The sequence below is a fragment of the Temnothorax longispinosus genome, chromosome 6 (assembly GCF_030848805.1).
Source record: "Temnothorax longispinosus isolate EJ_2023e chromosome 6, Tlon_JGU_v1, whole genome shotgun sequence".
NCBI classification, from domain to species: domain Eukaryota; kingdom Metazoa; phylum Arthropoda; class Insecta; order Hymenoptera; family Formicidae; genus Temnothorax; species Temnothorax longispinosus.
This window is the reverse complement of record NC_092363.1, coordinates 14,914,866-14,930,412: the sequence shown is the minus strand read 5'-3', so window position 1 is coordinate 14,930,412 and position 15,547 is coordinate 14,914,866. Positions and strand designations below refer to the sequence as shown.

The window sequence follows — 15,547 nt, the reverse complement described above, 5'->3', positions numbered from 1 at the left end:
CTTAACGTGTAGCTAAGTTACACTATGTAACATGATAAATGTGCACTTTGGTACACTTTTTGACGCCATTTTAGCTTTAAATGCTAAAGCATTGGGAGACAATTACTACGTTTACGCGAGCGTTACTTCTGTAGTAATTTCGATAATTTCATCGCGTAAACGGGATTTTCCTTCGCGTCAACGGGATTTTGTAGTAACTTACGATAATTTACTCCGCGTAAACGAGTGATATATCGTAAGTTACTACAGAAGTAACGCTCGCGTAAACGTAGTAAATGTGGATTGTGGTACTTTATAAATCTAGTAACTTTAGCTTAATGATGTAAAAAATTATTATTTTGTTCATGTTACATGAGAAATGTTGACATAAGGTTTGGACACTTTGTGAAATGATCATGTTTCTTGACGATAGTAGATTTGTTTGTGTTGCTTGAAAATCCAAAAAATTCCTGCATTTCAAACTAGAAAAATATATATTAGGCGTTGGAGAAAGAGAAAGCAAAGATTCTAAGTGCAAAAAGTGCAAGCTACACAAACAGACATAGTGATGCATAGGGACTTTTTTAAAACAATTTTGTATGGAGGCCCCTTAATTGTCCCCGGGCTCAGACCCCTTCACAAAACCCTCTACGGTCTAAGTTAGAGTATCATGAGATAGTATACCAAATTTAGTTGTTCTATTTGTGAAAACTAAAACTGTGATCGATAGAATAATAATATCACAAATTTAAATTAATCATCAAATTCTAAACGTAACTGATGCTAATAAATAACATTCTTTCCCAGCAGACCTTTTCCCCTCGCCTTGACCCCTTCCCAAAACTCTCTACGGGCTAATTTATTAGACAATAGACGATGTTTTTTCCCCGAATAGTAATATTTACCTCCGAAAATTTTTTTTTTAAAAGGGACCTTTTTTAGACAATTTTGTATGAGGGCCCCCTTTTTTTATTTTTCTTTATTTTTTTTTATTTTCTCATATTAATTTATTCTTTATCGACACCATCCCTGAAAAATTAGACAAGTTTTGGCACCTGTTTTCAAGAAAATCGATTCATTTATAAAGGAGTATTTCGCGGTTTAAAAAATTTTTTAAAAATTTGGCACCGGTTTCAAGAAAATCGGTCCATTAATGAAAAATTAAACCGATCGATACCATCCCCGACAAATTAGACAAATTTTGGCATCGGTTTCCAGAAAATCGACGACTTTATTTGTGTTATTACATTTGTGTTCTAGCTAGTCTTACGTCCACCAATATACCTATGATTCATAAACACATATTTTCAATAACTTTCCACATCACACATGATCCTCGCCAAATTCAATAACAACCTTCCTTAAATGATAGGTACTCTATCCATCAAATAACTTATACATTTTTAGGCATAAATCGGTATCCCCTTCAACGATCCTCGCCAAATTCAAAACAACCTTCCTTTAAAATGCGCGATACTCTATATAAGATATGACATGTATAACTTATACACTTTTTAGGCAAAAATCGGCAACCCTTTCACCGATTCTCGCCAAATTTAATATCAAATCGGCCCCCTACCTTTAATAATACTCCATCCATAAAAAAAAAATTTAGCTTCATATCTCAAAATTTACGGAAATTAGAGCAATCACGTAGATTTTTTTTAACAGAAATCGGTAACCCCTTTATTATTAGCATTTTTTGAACCCTTACAGAAATTTAATACTGTAAGTGATTATTTAGCTAGTGATTAATTACTTATTTAAGTATTAAAAGTACTATTTTTAATGATTTTAATACTCAAAATAAGTAATTAATTACTAGCCAAATAATTACTTACAGTATTAAATTTCTATAAGGGAATTCTATATTATATTCCTCAGTTTTTTCTACCCCTATTTCATATATAATACTTTAAGATTTGGTTGATTAGTTTTTAAGTTAATAACGTTCAAACATACACCACCCGTAAGAATTTTATATATGAGTACGACACCATCCCCAAAAAATTAGAAATTTTGGCACCGGTTTCCAGAAAATCGGTCCATTAATGAATGAGTAGTTCGCAGTCAGACAGACAGACAGATAAACATTAGGAAAATTTTGGAACCGGTTTCCCAAAAAATCAGTAATGATGCGGTTCTCAAAATACGTCTACGGTCTAAGTTAGAGTATCATGAGATAATATACTAAATTTGGTTCTTTTAATTCGAAAACTGTAGATTTGCATAGCGGACAAACCGGGACAAACATACATTATACATTCATTTTTATATATAGAGAGATATATAAAGATTAATTAATTGCATCTGATGTACTCTAACAATAAGTATTTGTTTAAATTTATTAATATACAAAATTTTTATTTGTTTCATTATTATATTTTTTATTTCTATTACTATATATTTATCTATCCAAAAATGTGTAGTCACAATTATAAATTATCTAAATTATCTAAATTATTTCAGTCTAAATTATTTATTTAATATCTATAATATGTATTAATATATTATGAATTTATGTATATAATATTTATAATCTTAAAATTATCAATCAAAAATATTATTTTACTTTTATTTTATTATATATATTAGTTTTTTTATAATTTAGTATATTAATAAGAGTTTTAATATATAAAATGAACGTTAAGACTTTTTTGTACTTTTATATAATAAACCAAGATATTTGAGTTTTATAAATGTTTTTTTTGTTTTATGAATATTGATTTGTGAAAATTTTCTTTATCCTTGCAATAAATGCAGTTGGTATTTTATATATATTTCTACTAAATAAAATATTTTATTTTACGTCATAGTAGGTACGTTTGGAAGTATACATAATACGTTTGAGAGTCATTTTTCTCTTTTTCACTTTTATCCTTTATTTTTTAAAATTAAATATATAGATTATACTGAACTAATATGTCTTATAATCATATGTGCATATGCAGCATATGTATATGCATGTATATGTGTGCTCATATTTTTTCTCAATTTTTGAAAATTTTTGAAAATGTTAAAAAAATTTTTTATAAACGATTAACAGTACATCTTTTTACTTATATTAGATACTTTATTGATATCGCTTTCGTCGCGCATGCGCGAAAAACCAATACTGGAGACTGGACCCAATCAGTCGCAGTCGCTACTCCTGGCTTATTATTGCTGGCTTAAGTCAGCTAGGTGGCTAGTAATCCTAGTATCGCTACAGCCGAGTGAACGCTACTGACGCTGACGCTACCAGTCGCTGCCGAGTAACTGTAGACACTGTAGTGCATGGTCAACAACGATCTCGCTATTCGCTAAAAGAAAGTCTGCCACTCATCGTATTCTCAACAATGGGCAACGAAGGAGAAGTTACTCTTATTCAGAATTCTGTAAGTACTGCTAGTATATGAGAAGAATTCGATGGATCAGCGCACGAATGTGTATCTGCATATCTTCGGTGTGGCTGGCTTACACAGATATGTGAAATAAGATAACCTTGAGTATACGCCGCACACGCAAGCGCGGCAAACGGATGCGTTCCGTCCTACTGCAATGTTGCCAGAAACTAGGGCTGTGTTCCAATATTCACTGCGTTAACTAAAAATCTATAGTGTACGTAAATTATAGATTTTGGTTACTGAGAGTGAATATCGGAACGCAGCCGAGAGAAGTACGTACATACAATACCAACTTGAGGAAATAGTGGCGCATATGTTGCGACAAAGCCAACAGAATGATATCGCGCGATTACAGCGATTTTTGCTTCTAAAACAAATTTAGATTTATGAATTAAGTTAATTCGAACGCGATGGAAAAGATATGCGACACTGTTTCCTTGTTGCGAGAAAAAAAATACAGATTAGCTAACAACCACCTCACACGACTTGTTTAGTTACAGACCGGTATAAATCTGGCAACACTGTAATCCCAACGTACCCGCGTGAATCGCATTGTACTTTTTTCATGAAACCTTCTTCGATATTAGTCCTCGGGTCTCGGGTCTCGACCTATATCCATGGTCTCGACCTTGAAAACAATCGATTTCGCATTGCGTTATTACGCGAGACGAGTCTTTGTTGTAGATAATAATTTGAAAGCGCGAATTCTAACGAAACGACTTTCCACGAGTGTGTGCCGATCGTGGAGACGGATGATTCGTTGAATATTGCGTCAATCGTGAACGATTTTAATTACGTCACTGTTTAATCGCGAGGACTTGAATCATCGAGTCGAAGGAATGGCGTGTAACGTGGTTCTGCCTTATGCCGCGGGTTTTTTGCCGAACAATTGAACGCAATTACCAACGAGATATTAATAACACATTGAATACGTGGCAATGGATACGTCGCTCTAATTCGCATCGTATAATTTATATACATACATATATATACTTGTGTATATAATATATATACATATGTAATTTACATTACATATATAATACACATATATATATATATATATATATATATATATATATATATATGAATTAATTAATGTAAAGAAAACGCAGTTTTAAAGAAAAAATGTATAATTGGGCATTCTATATTTTTAAAAATAAGTAACTAATATGTTTTCTTCATACTATAATTGATTTATTTTATTATTTTGCAATGTACACTGACGATATATAGATTATATAGATATTTTATACTCTAATCTGACATATTTTGACATGATATGTGAAATATCTCGTAAAATATTAATTTTTCGACAATATTTTTTGCAAAATACACTGCCGGAAATGGAAATTCCCAACACCAAGGAGATAACTCGGATCTTTATTAAAATATCTGTGTATCGTCAGTGTACGTTCCAAAATAATAAAATAAATCAATTTTAGTGTGAAGAAAACATAGTTACTTATTTAAAAAAGGAGATAATTCCTTCTTGGTGTTGGGATTTCCATTTCCGTCAGTATATTTTGTAAAATTGTCGAAAAATTAATATTTTACGAGATATTTTATGTCATTTCAAAATATGTCAGATTAGAGTATAAAATATCTAAACCATTCATTTTTTATCCCGTTTTTATCTTTTTATACAAAACATTTCAAAGAATAGATTTATTTAAAGAATTAAGGAGGGCCAGTTTTTTATATATTCAAATTTCTATATGTATTCAAATACAAACATTATTTGTATGTTTATTGTAAATAAATACAGGGAAACAAGTATTTCCAAATCGAAGATATATATTATAATATCTAATTCCGATTTGTATTGGGAAATAGCATTCATGGACTTACTTTGCTTTTAATTAATCCTACATTAATTGCGTGGGTTTCTTTAACGTAATTACTAGCTTCAAGTGTATTTTACACCAGAACGTTATATCTCAATTTTCATTATTCTCTTTGATGATTTACAATTAATTGAAGATTGATAATCTGTATATCTTTTAAATAAAGATAAGCGCAAAAGTTCTTTTTAATTGTGAACCAATTTGTGCAGCATTCGATCGATAAAAAGTTTTACTCTGTAAAGAAGGCTGTGCTATAGTATTTTACACCCCACGCGAGCAACATAGGGTTAATGTATGAATGCAATTTCCATCCATTAATTTCCATCCATAAATTAGAATCAAGTCAAGTTAGACAGAATTAGAAATGTTCGGATATGTCTCAGTGAAGATCTTTTCTTCTGATGTTCATGCATTTATTTTGCAATAAACGTATATGTATATATAATGTGAAATTTATATTTGATGACCTTATAGATTATTACGTTCAACTCTGCATGCTCTATCATGTTTGTTAGTTAATAAATAATAATTAAACGGCTAAAAGGTTTTAAAGTTTAGATAAAAATAAAGGTCCTATTTATTGCAAAATGCATTTTGCAGCGGAAGAAGGGACTACCCGACAGTCCCGACACCCATTTTGCACCCCCACTCCGGAAATATTCAAGCATTTCTAACCTTTTTTTTACGTGGGGGAATTTTCCAAAGACACCCCTGTCCCTTAGCCGGGGGGTAGTGCGGGATTCATTACTCATGTTCATCCCGGCTTATATACCCCTTGCGGGGTACCAGCCAGCACATAGAACATAGAACGCCTACCCGCTAAACCACCCACGGTGACCATAGTGAGACCAGTCCCTATGTAAATCTAACCTGATCTAACCTATCTACTTTGGTGAAAAAATATCAGATTTTTTTAATATTATTATTAGGGCCAATTTCACCAACCACGGTTAGCTTAACCGACGGTTAAAGTTAACAGGATTGACCAATAGAAAGCAGGGTGGATTCATTTCTATTGGTCAATCCTGCTAACTTTAACCGTTGGTTAAGCTAACCGTGGTTGGTGAAATTGCCCCTTGTCAAAATAAGTCAGTTTCTATGAAAATTTAGAGACTTTCTCAGAATTTTTTAGATTAATTTTTTATATGAATTGTTTAAAAAAAAAACAGACGAAATAATAATAAAATATTTCAGATTTTTCCTGCTAACACATCTAGAAATCTGAATAAATATGAGAAAATCCGTGCAATAATTTATCAGAAATTTTCATATACTGAAATATCCAAAAAATTCTCATCCAAGTATCTGGAAGTATCTGAAAAATTTTACAGATTTTTTCAGAATTTTTTATAAATTCAAAACATGAGAAAATTTTAAAACAAATTATTTTCTGCTTTATATAAGTGTTATTATATTGAGAAAATATATGAGTAATTTTTTCACCAGGGTAACCTCATTTAGTGTGGTTGACATCCCGCTGCGGGGCAGGCGGCGCGGGGAATTATTTGCACCTATTTTCATTATTATCATTTTTAACAATATGCTTTCGAGAATTACATTACAGGTTAGGTAACATTTTTGCTATGTCGCCCGTGTATAAGAGAGAGACAAAAAATATAACTTCAATAATTAATTACTCAACAACCATGCAGACAATTGTTTTCAACTTTGGCATGGACGACAGATTCCCATAGACGAATATTCTCCATAAATTTGAACTAATTCTTATCATATTGATTTGAGCAACCACACACTTTAATTCTAATTTAAAATGAAATAAACTCGGAAATAAATGAATAAGAAATTGCATCATCCATACATGATATATACTTTACTTACGTAGGAATGAATTTTAAAAGTCGTTATCTTAATTATTGACAACATATGTTCAGGTCATTAAATTGAAGCTGCATCCTCTTTTTTTATAACTGTCATAAAATTATTTTTAAATAAATATTTAGTGTTATAGAAGCAATTACATTGATTTTTATGAAATATGTATGTTTTACACAGTTTGAGATGTAGAAATCGAATCTACTTGAAAAAACTTGGTGTTTGCTGGGTTAATTTTTATATATAATAACATTTATACAAAGCAGAAAATAATTTGTTTTGAATTTTTATAAATATAGATAATTTTAAAAATATAAAAAGAAATTTTTTGAACAAATTTAATTTTTGCTGATATAAGCGGCGTTTCTGAAAGATTTTATCAAAATTTGAAGGTGTGTTTTACTGATGTAAAAGATAAAATAATATGTATCTAGAAAAGCTTTTATTTCTAGTTATAAGTTTCTTAACAGTTTCACGAAAAATCCACAATGTGATAATATATCTTTTCGCAAATTAAAGATTGTAGACTTAGGCTGGTATTCATAGTCAGATATTATATTTAAGATCGTTTTTAAGTTTAGTCAAAGGCAGTATTATATAAAGGCCGTGGCATCCAAAAAAAGTTAAGCATCAGTAAAACGTTAGCAGTAAGCAAATCAGTAAGACATATTAACGTAAGCGATAGCGAATCCAAACTGTTGATTTCCTTACTGCTTATGTCTTACTGCTTAAGTTTTTCTGTATATGTGCCCAGGCGTGAAAAATAACAAAAAAAAAGTTATATTCTTGCATCGTAGAGCATCATTTTTCGTTTTTATATACATAGTATTTTTATATTTAAAATAATTGTAGTGTTAAAATATACTGAAGCTTTCCATTTTGTTAGAATTTAATATGTGAAAGTAAATATTTATTTTAATTCGACAACTTTTTTTTGTCCTTGATCATGATTCGACATATGTATATGAGTTATTTATTGATCAGTAGATTGATTTATTGATAGAGTTTTCAATATATAAGTTTGTTCTGTCGATTATACATGCTATTTCATTAAAAACATTTTTATTTTAATATATGATACAAGAAGTTTTATGACGTTTTTTTCGCTTCTGATTATCAATCGAAGTTGGCTCAGGCTACATTCCGATTATTCACTGTCAGTACTAAAAATCTATATTTTTCTGTATTTTACGTCACGTATACTTTTTAGATTTTCAGTACTGACAGTTGCTAACAGTAATGCGAGTCGTAAATTGACCAATCACAATCGAATTTGATAATAATCGACTGTGATTGGTCAATTTCTTACGACTCGCATTGTAGACCCAGAATAAGTATCGAAATGCACTGGAGCATTTTCTTAAATCTGTTAGATGACGCAATACTGTCTTTTTGTTTATAATTATGTGACAGAACTTAAATATTAATCTATCAGTCATATAAAGAAACGGCATGCGGTGTGCAATACCGCCACGAAAATGTTAAGATAGTGTTAATAAATCTTAATAAATTTATTTTTTATTAAAATAATCGTTTTATACTTTAAGGCGACATTTTATACTTTAAGGAGGCAGTCAGATTTGTCGAAAATAAAGCTTTTTTTAAATTTATTACAAAGAATTAATTAAAACCGAGACTTATCCTTTAACAATGTTTATTATGATTATAAACTATAAAAAAATTTTTTTTAGTTGAAAATATGCAGGCTCAAATCGACTTGAAAAAAATTGAGCATGTTCACAATACGTTTAATTTGGGACTAAACCTGTAAAAAGTCTGTACAAACTTCAGTTTTTGAGAAAAAAATCAAACAGCTCTTTTTCGAAAAAAACGAACGTTTTGTTTGAAAATCACGCGCGTAATATTCTAATACACTTTAATATTTAATACACTTTTTAATATCTAATACACTCTCACTGGTATTAGATATTAGGGTAGTATAAATAAGAAGTAATTATGTAAATAATTATAATTATATTTTTTTAAATAGATAGGCTGTAGAATGTTGAATGGTTGCAAATGTTTATAAACAGTAAAAGATATCATTAACAATAAGTATTTTATTGCCTTTCACAATTTGTTTCTAGTTTATAGTGTTCTCCATTATCTTGACCGTGAACTTTTATCTATAATTTAGAATAAAATCTTATTTTAAACACGTGTCTGTATATACGAATACAGTATTAGCATTTTTATTTGATAACTATTTGCACGATGTTTACCAGTGTGTATTTTCTTATCAGAAAGTATAACCCATTAATAAAAAACAAAAAATGCAATGACATCGATTCGAAAACATTCGATTCTGGTTAAATATTCTCTTGACATTTGGATAAAATTAATTTAAATTTTATTTTACGTTTAAATCTCGATGGAATGTTTGAAAAAGAACTGCCATAAGGCCATAACTATAGAAAATAAAAACAGTTTACATTTGGAGCAAAGTTACATTTTATGTTTAAGAAATGTACTTGATTGATTACCTATCGATTTTCATACGCTTTAATAAATTGAAAACAAATCAATATGTATTTGATCATTTTATTCTTAAAATTTCGATTTGATATTTAATCTAAAAATGGACTTTCAAAATTTTGATCTGAAACGTATATTTCCTAAATCTTGAAAGAAACAAAGTATCGCAGATTATAAGACATTTATAGGTAAACAGTATAGTTGTTGGGGGTAAAACTTCGGATTAAGGGCGACCTCACCGATTTCAAAATGATCTTGATATATGTTGGCAAGGTCATGACCCCGAGTGACTGACCTTCAGAAGGTTTTAGCCGTCGCTCGTTATTCGTTAAAAAGTTATTAACAAAAAAAGTTTGGAAAATATAGTAGCTATTTTGAGTATTGGAATGCATAAATGACTAATATATATGTCGAAATAGTTCACGCATATACACTTTCCACGCGAGACGAGTTGTCACATGGGTTCGTGGCGTGCTTTACAAGCTCGTTTATATATATACATACTATCTGACCTTGATTATTTACATTCTGTAGTATTCGGTCTATTTGGCGTGTTTGTGCTCATATTCTATCAGTCATCTTTTGTCAATCGTTGTTGCAAGACTGATACGACTTAAAATGAAGCTTTACGAGTTTTTGGGAATATGTGATGATAAAAATAAACTTATTAATTATCTAATAAATCACAAAGTTCTGCCAAGTTCTGCGTGTTGTCCTCGATGTAATAATTTGATCCCAGCAAACACGGGTATATTACTGTTATATTATCTTGATATAACGAAATGTAACACGCAATATAACACAATTGTATCAGGTTATGTACACGTTAGTGGTAATTTCCCACTCGTGTGTATTGCAGTTATATAATATAAATATATAACATTTATATAGCAGTAATATAATTTAGAGCATTATTGTAATATAACTGCAGTGTAACTGTTATTGTACCTTTTACTGTATATTAATTAATTTATAATTTGCCTTTTGTACATACTAATTCCAGAAAAGATCGTTAAATTAATTCTAAGCGAAAACAAACTGTTTTATTTGCTTTTGCTTGAAATTAATTTAAAAACCTTTTCTGGAATTAGTATGTGCAAAAGACATACATGTTTTTGCGTAGGAAAGAAACAAATATAAATATTTAATAATTTTATTAGAAATATTATTGCAAATTCCATTATGTACATCTTACACATACGAAGTAGATTAAATAGATTATTTGTGGTGGAGAAGAAATAATTACGGATAAGTGCGGTAAGCTAAAAACAATCTCGATCGTTTTCTTATAATCCTCGTGTAGATAGTGAAAATGGTGAACAATTTAAGTGAATAATTTGCTCTCGTTGTTCTGACTGTTAGCGTCGATGTTCGCGTCCTCTGATAGATCATCGTCCGCGCCTGAAGAACGTAACATAGAAAAACATAAAATAATTAAATAAAATAAGATATATTGATCACAAAATCGCCAACATATAAATTTAAGAATTAAGTTAACTCAATAATAAACTCGAGACTTACATGTCTCTTCCTCTTCGTCTTCTTCTTCTTCTCTGGAAGAGGAATCGCTGTCGCTATCTGTGCGCTTGGAGTTTGGAGTTTGCCGAAAGGGAACATTGATCGTATGGCTCAGATTTGGAATAAACCTCCGCGCCAGGGAAAATGTACCTGCCAATTGATAGTAGGACTTTTCTGTAAAAACAATCGCAACCCCGTATTAGCACTTGTATCATTTACAAAAATGCCAAAGTATTAATTTGTCGTATGCAAAATAGTAGATTTGTACCTGGTAGTCTAGAAGCGAGGCTCTCCCGAATCTTTGGTTACCAGCAGTGTCTCTCCAATCTTCTATTCTTTAATTCGGCTATATCGAACTTTTCTTCTGTGCTATCGATGCTGTTACAACTGTCGCCTATGCCGGAATCCAATAAGGAGTCTACTGATGCTTGCCTCGGTTTCAGTATCGTGCTATCCGACTCGGCGGCGTCTAGATTTGCGGCGTCGTCATACTTGTTCGATTTTCCACGTTTATTCAGCGACTTGTGAGACTCCAAAGTGTTTTCGCTTATTATAGCTTCTGAGGAAAGGGACAATATTGTCGGTATCACCAAATTTTATGTGCAATAATGTGCATAACGTGTTCTAACCTTCTAACATATATCACATACCTTCAAGTAGGTTATTTCTCGTACGAGGGCGAATCAAAGCAACGTCCTCGACCGTCTCTCGCCGGCGTCGCATCCTTTTACGACCGACGGGCCGTCGGACGCACGAGACACCCGCGAACGTGGTACACAATCTCCCACGGACGGGTGCGGTCTTCTAAATGTATATCGTCGCGATCACGTCGCGATCGTGGCACGATGGCACTAGCGGAACTGCGGAAAGAGACCTATATTATAGTATGATATGCACAACGTATTCTAACCTAGCTTTTAACGTGTATATACATACCTTTAAGTAGGTTATTTTTCATACGAGGGCGAATCAAAGCGACGTCCTCGACCGTCTCTCGCCGGCGTCGCATCCTTTCACGAGCGACGGGCCGTCGCGTCGCGCGCACGAGACACCCGCGAACGCGGTTCACGATCTTTCACGGACGGTCGGTCTTCTAATGTATATCGCGATCGTGGCATGATGGCACTAGCGAAAGCGGAAAGAGATCGCGAACTTGCACGCGCCGCTATGGCACATGCTATCGAGGTTATATAATTCCGGCGGTAATTGAAATTATGTTATACAGCATTAATATAATATCAACGCAACAGTTGTTATATAACACGCAATATTGCAGTTATATTAATGTGTTTTATAACCTAGTTATATTATAATAATACAATAAGTTATATAACTGTTATGCTACTACAGTCTAACACCTGTTATATTATCTGTTACTCCTACGTTATATACCACTTATATTTGGTGTTTGCTGGGATGGATTTTGATCACAACTCTTTATTGTTTCGATGTTACAATGTAGAGTATATTCGTAACTGTCATAAAAAACGATTCAGAGATCCATTTTATGTATTACTAGATGACAAAATATGTGTATTCAGGAAATTAATAGAGAATATATATAATGTTTCATTATGTATATATATAAACGAGCTTGTAAAGCACGCCACAAACCCATGTGGCACCGTTTCGCGTGGAAAGTGTATGCGTGAACTATTTCGACATATATATTAGATTAGTCATTTATGCCTTCCAATACTCAAAATAGCTGCTATATTTTTCAAACCTTTTTTTGTTAATAACTTTTTAATGAATAACGAGCGACGGCTAAAACCTTCTAAAGGTCACTCGGGGTCATAACCTTGACAACATATATCAAGGTCATTGAAATCGGTGAGGTCGCCCTTAATCCAAAGTTTTACCAAAATGTTTTTAATTATAAATACAAAAATATTTAATACACTTTTAAAAGAAATATTTTTAAACATTTTAATAGTATTTTTTTATAATCTTTAATTTTTTTTAAGATGTGGCCAATCATTGTAGAATGGCCAACAACTGTACTGTTTACCCCTAGTCCAAAATTACATAATCAAAGGTTCAACTTCCTTTTTCATAAATTTTCATGAAAAATAACTATATAAAATAACTAATTTTGGAATTTGTTGAACCTTATACATAAACTACACCTCCTCTTATATTACGCCTTTAGATAAAGAATTTCTCACGTAGCAAAAAAATCGCTATAGGATTATCTGATTTGATTCCATTTTGATCCAAACTAAAAAATCATCCATAGGATTACTTAAGAATATCTTATACAACATTAGATATTTAGAAATATCCAGTCGATATTGTTGGGATCGAATTTCGTTATGTAATTATATCCTAGGGATATCCATTAATCGATCCATTGTTGAATATCCTTTATAAGCGAACATATAGGCATCCGAACATCCAAAGTATGATCCTCAGATTTTATGCGGATAAACCCTGTGGATATTCGAAAATCTCTCGAGATTGCTATGTGGATTTGTACTCTCAATTTTTTAAATATCTTTCTAACATTTCTTGCTTCCGATATATTTTAATGCTGAAGACATTTTTATTTTCCCCACATTTTTGCTAAATTCTAACGATAATCTCGACTTCAGCTGTGTTTGTGCGGCGAAAAAATAATTAAAAAAAATTATATTAGCTGATAGAAGTTTAATTGAAAATAATCTTGTAAATTCATTAACAATATTAATGATACAAATACGTGCTCTTGTTTTAATGAAATGTTTCATTAATACTGTTATTGAATTGAACTGTTTATTGAATGAGATTAATTAATGAGATTATTTTCAATTAAATTAATGCTGTTAATATATTATTTTTTCTATATATTTTTTACTTTCAGGGTTGCTTTTGGAATTTAGATTTTTAAAAAAGTTTATCTATTAATGCTATTATAAGCACATGTAGAGTACTGTTACTTTTATTCTTACTGTTATTCGAGTATTTGCGTGCGCAATTTAAAATAATATAAATGTAATATTATCTATAATATCAATTTGTCATAAATAACAATGAAAATATTAAAACAGTGCAAAGATTTATTTTTTATTATTACCAGCGAAAGCTCGTTAAAATCGGATAGTCAGAGAACCATGTCCTCCAATTAGAGTTATTATACAATAAATATTTATATTGTATTTCTTTTACTTATATTATTAGTGTTTATTTAAGCGCATTATTTCTTATCACTTATAAAATTAGTAACTTTATTTGTATTATTATTTAGTGGCACTTTTAAGTACCTGATATCTTATCTATTTTTGATAACTATCTTTTTTTTCTATCTCATTTAACTTTATCGTACAGTACTTTGCATTAAACGACGCATATTCTTTCAATAATTTATGTATTTTCTATCCATCAATTAACAAATATTTATTTAATAAAAAAGAACCGATATAATCATTATTCATTTTTTTATAGGATGACCTGAAAAATAAGCTTAAAGATGCAGGCAATAATTTGGTAATTATCGACTTCTTTGCCGTATGGTGCGGGCCATGCAAGATGATTGGCCCATTGATTGAGGAATTGTCAAAGGTATTATATTACATTAATTTGTTATTAAATCAAGTTTCATGATGGATTTGAAGTTGAAATTGAAGACACGAATATTTTTGTTCATGTAGGAAATGCAGGATGTTGTTTTTCTTAAAGTTGATGTGGACGAATGTGAAGATATCGCTGCTGAATACGAGATATCCAGTATGCCTACATTCGTTTTTATAAAGGAAGGTAAAGTGGTACGTATTGAATAAACTATTTATCTAAATATTGCAGAAAATATTGCAGAAACAAGGCGAGGGGAAAAGGTCTGCTGGGAAAGAATGTTATTTATTAGCATCAGTTACGTTTAGAATTTGATGATTAATTTAAATTTGTGATATTATTATTCTATCGATCACAGTTTTAGTTTTCACAAATAGAACAACTAAATTTGGTATACTATCTCATGATACTCTAACTTAGACCGTAGAGGGTTTTGTGAAGGGGTCTGAGCCCGGGGACAATTAAGGGGCCTCCATACAAAATTGTTTTAAAAAAGTCCCTATGCATCACTATGTCTGTTTGTGTAGCTTGCACTTTTTGCACTTAGAATCTTTGCTTTCTCTTTCTCCAACGCCTAATAAAAAATTGTCAAATAAATAGTCAATAATCAAATAAAATTTTTTATGCTTTCAGTTGGAGACCTTTTCCGGTGCGAATTTCGATAAACTTAAAAATACGATTCAAAAGCACAAATAAATAAATAAATTGTCACGAGTGTTTAAATATATTGTATTCTTAAAAACTGTAAAATGACACATATTAGCTATAATTACTATTTTACATAAATGTTATAGAACGGCTATTTAAATAGAAAGGATAATTTGCGTTATTTACATTGTGCACATTGAAAAAAATAGAAGAAATTATTTTTTAATAATGAAAAAATGATTTCCATGGATTTTGTTGCAAAAATGTATAATAAACTCACAAATATATAAAATATAATTATGAATTAAAATGTGG

The 15,547-nt window shown here is 30.9% G+C and overlaps 1 protein-coding gene and 1 long non-coding RNA gene across 3 annotated transcripts; one reads left to right on the top strand and one right to left on the bottom strand.

Annotated features, from left to right (window-relative positions):
* Positions 1-3,138: 3,138 nt before the first annotated feature.
* On the top strand, positions 3,139-15,546 carry LOC139815028 (thioredoxin-2). Its single transcript, XM_071781620.1, has 4 exons — positions 3,139-3,356; positions 14,459-14,575; positions 14,665-14,778; positions 15,218-15,546. The coding sequence occupies exons 1-4, from the start codon at positions 3,318-3,320 to the stop codon at positions 15,278-15,280; spliced, it is 333 nt and encodes a 110-aa protein (XP_071637721.1). The 5' UTR covers positions 3,139-3,317; the 3' UTR covers positions 15,281-15,546.
* Positions 10,655-12,113, bottom strand: LOC139815030 (uncharacterized). 2 transcript variants are annotated; one of them, XR_011732647.1, is made up of 5 exons: positions 11,972-12,112; positions 11,686-11,895; positions 11,304-11,594; positions 11,039-11,209; positions 10,655-10,918 (listed from the first exon to the last, which is right to left on the bottom strand). It is a non-coding gene; the product is annotated as an uncharacterized lncRNA (long non-coding RNA). The 2 variants fall into 2 exon arrangements; XR_011732646.1 differs by having other exon boundaries at positions 11,686-12,113.
* Position 15,547: the final 1 nt, after the last annotated feature.

Excerpts from the sequence above, each read along its gene's own strand:
- LOC139815028 (XM_071781620.1), top strand. The coding sequence starts at position 3,318 with ATGGGCAACGAAGGAGAAGTTACTCTTATTCAGAATTCT. Across the intron at positions 3,357-14,458 it reads TTACTCTTATTCAGAATTCT|GATGACCTGAAAAATAAGCT; the intron begins GTAAGTACTGCT and ends ATTTTTTTATAG. Across the intron at positions 14,576-14,664 it reads TGATTGAGGAATTGTCAAAG|GAAATGCAGGATGTTGTTTT; the intron begins GTATTATATTAC and ends TTGTTCATGTAG.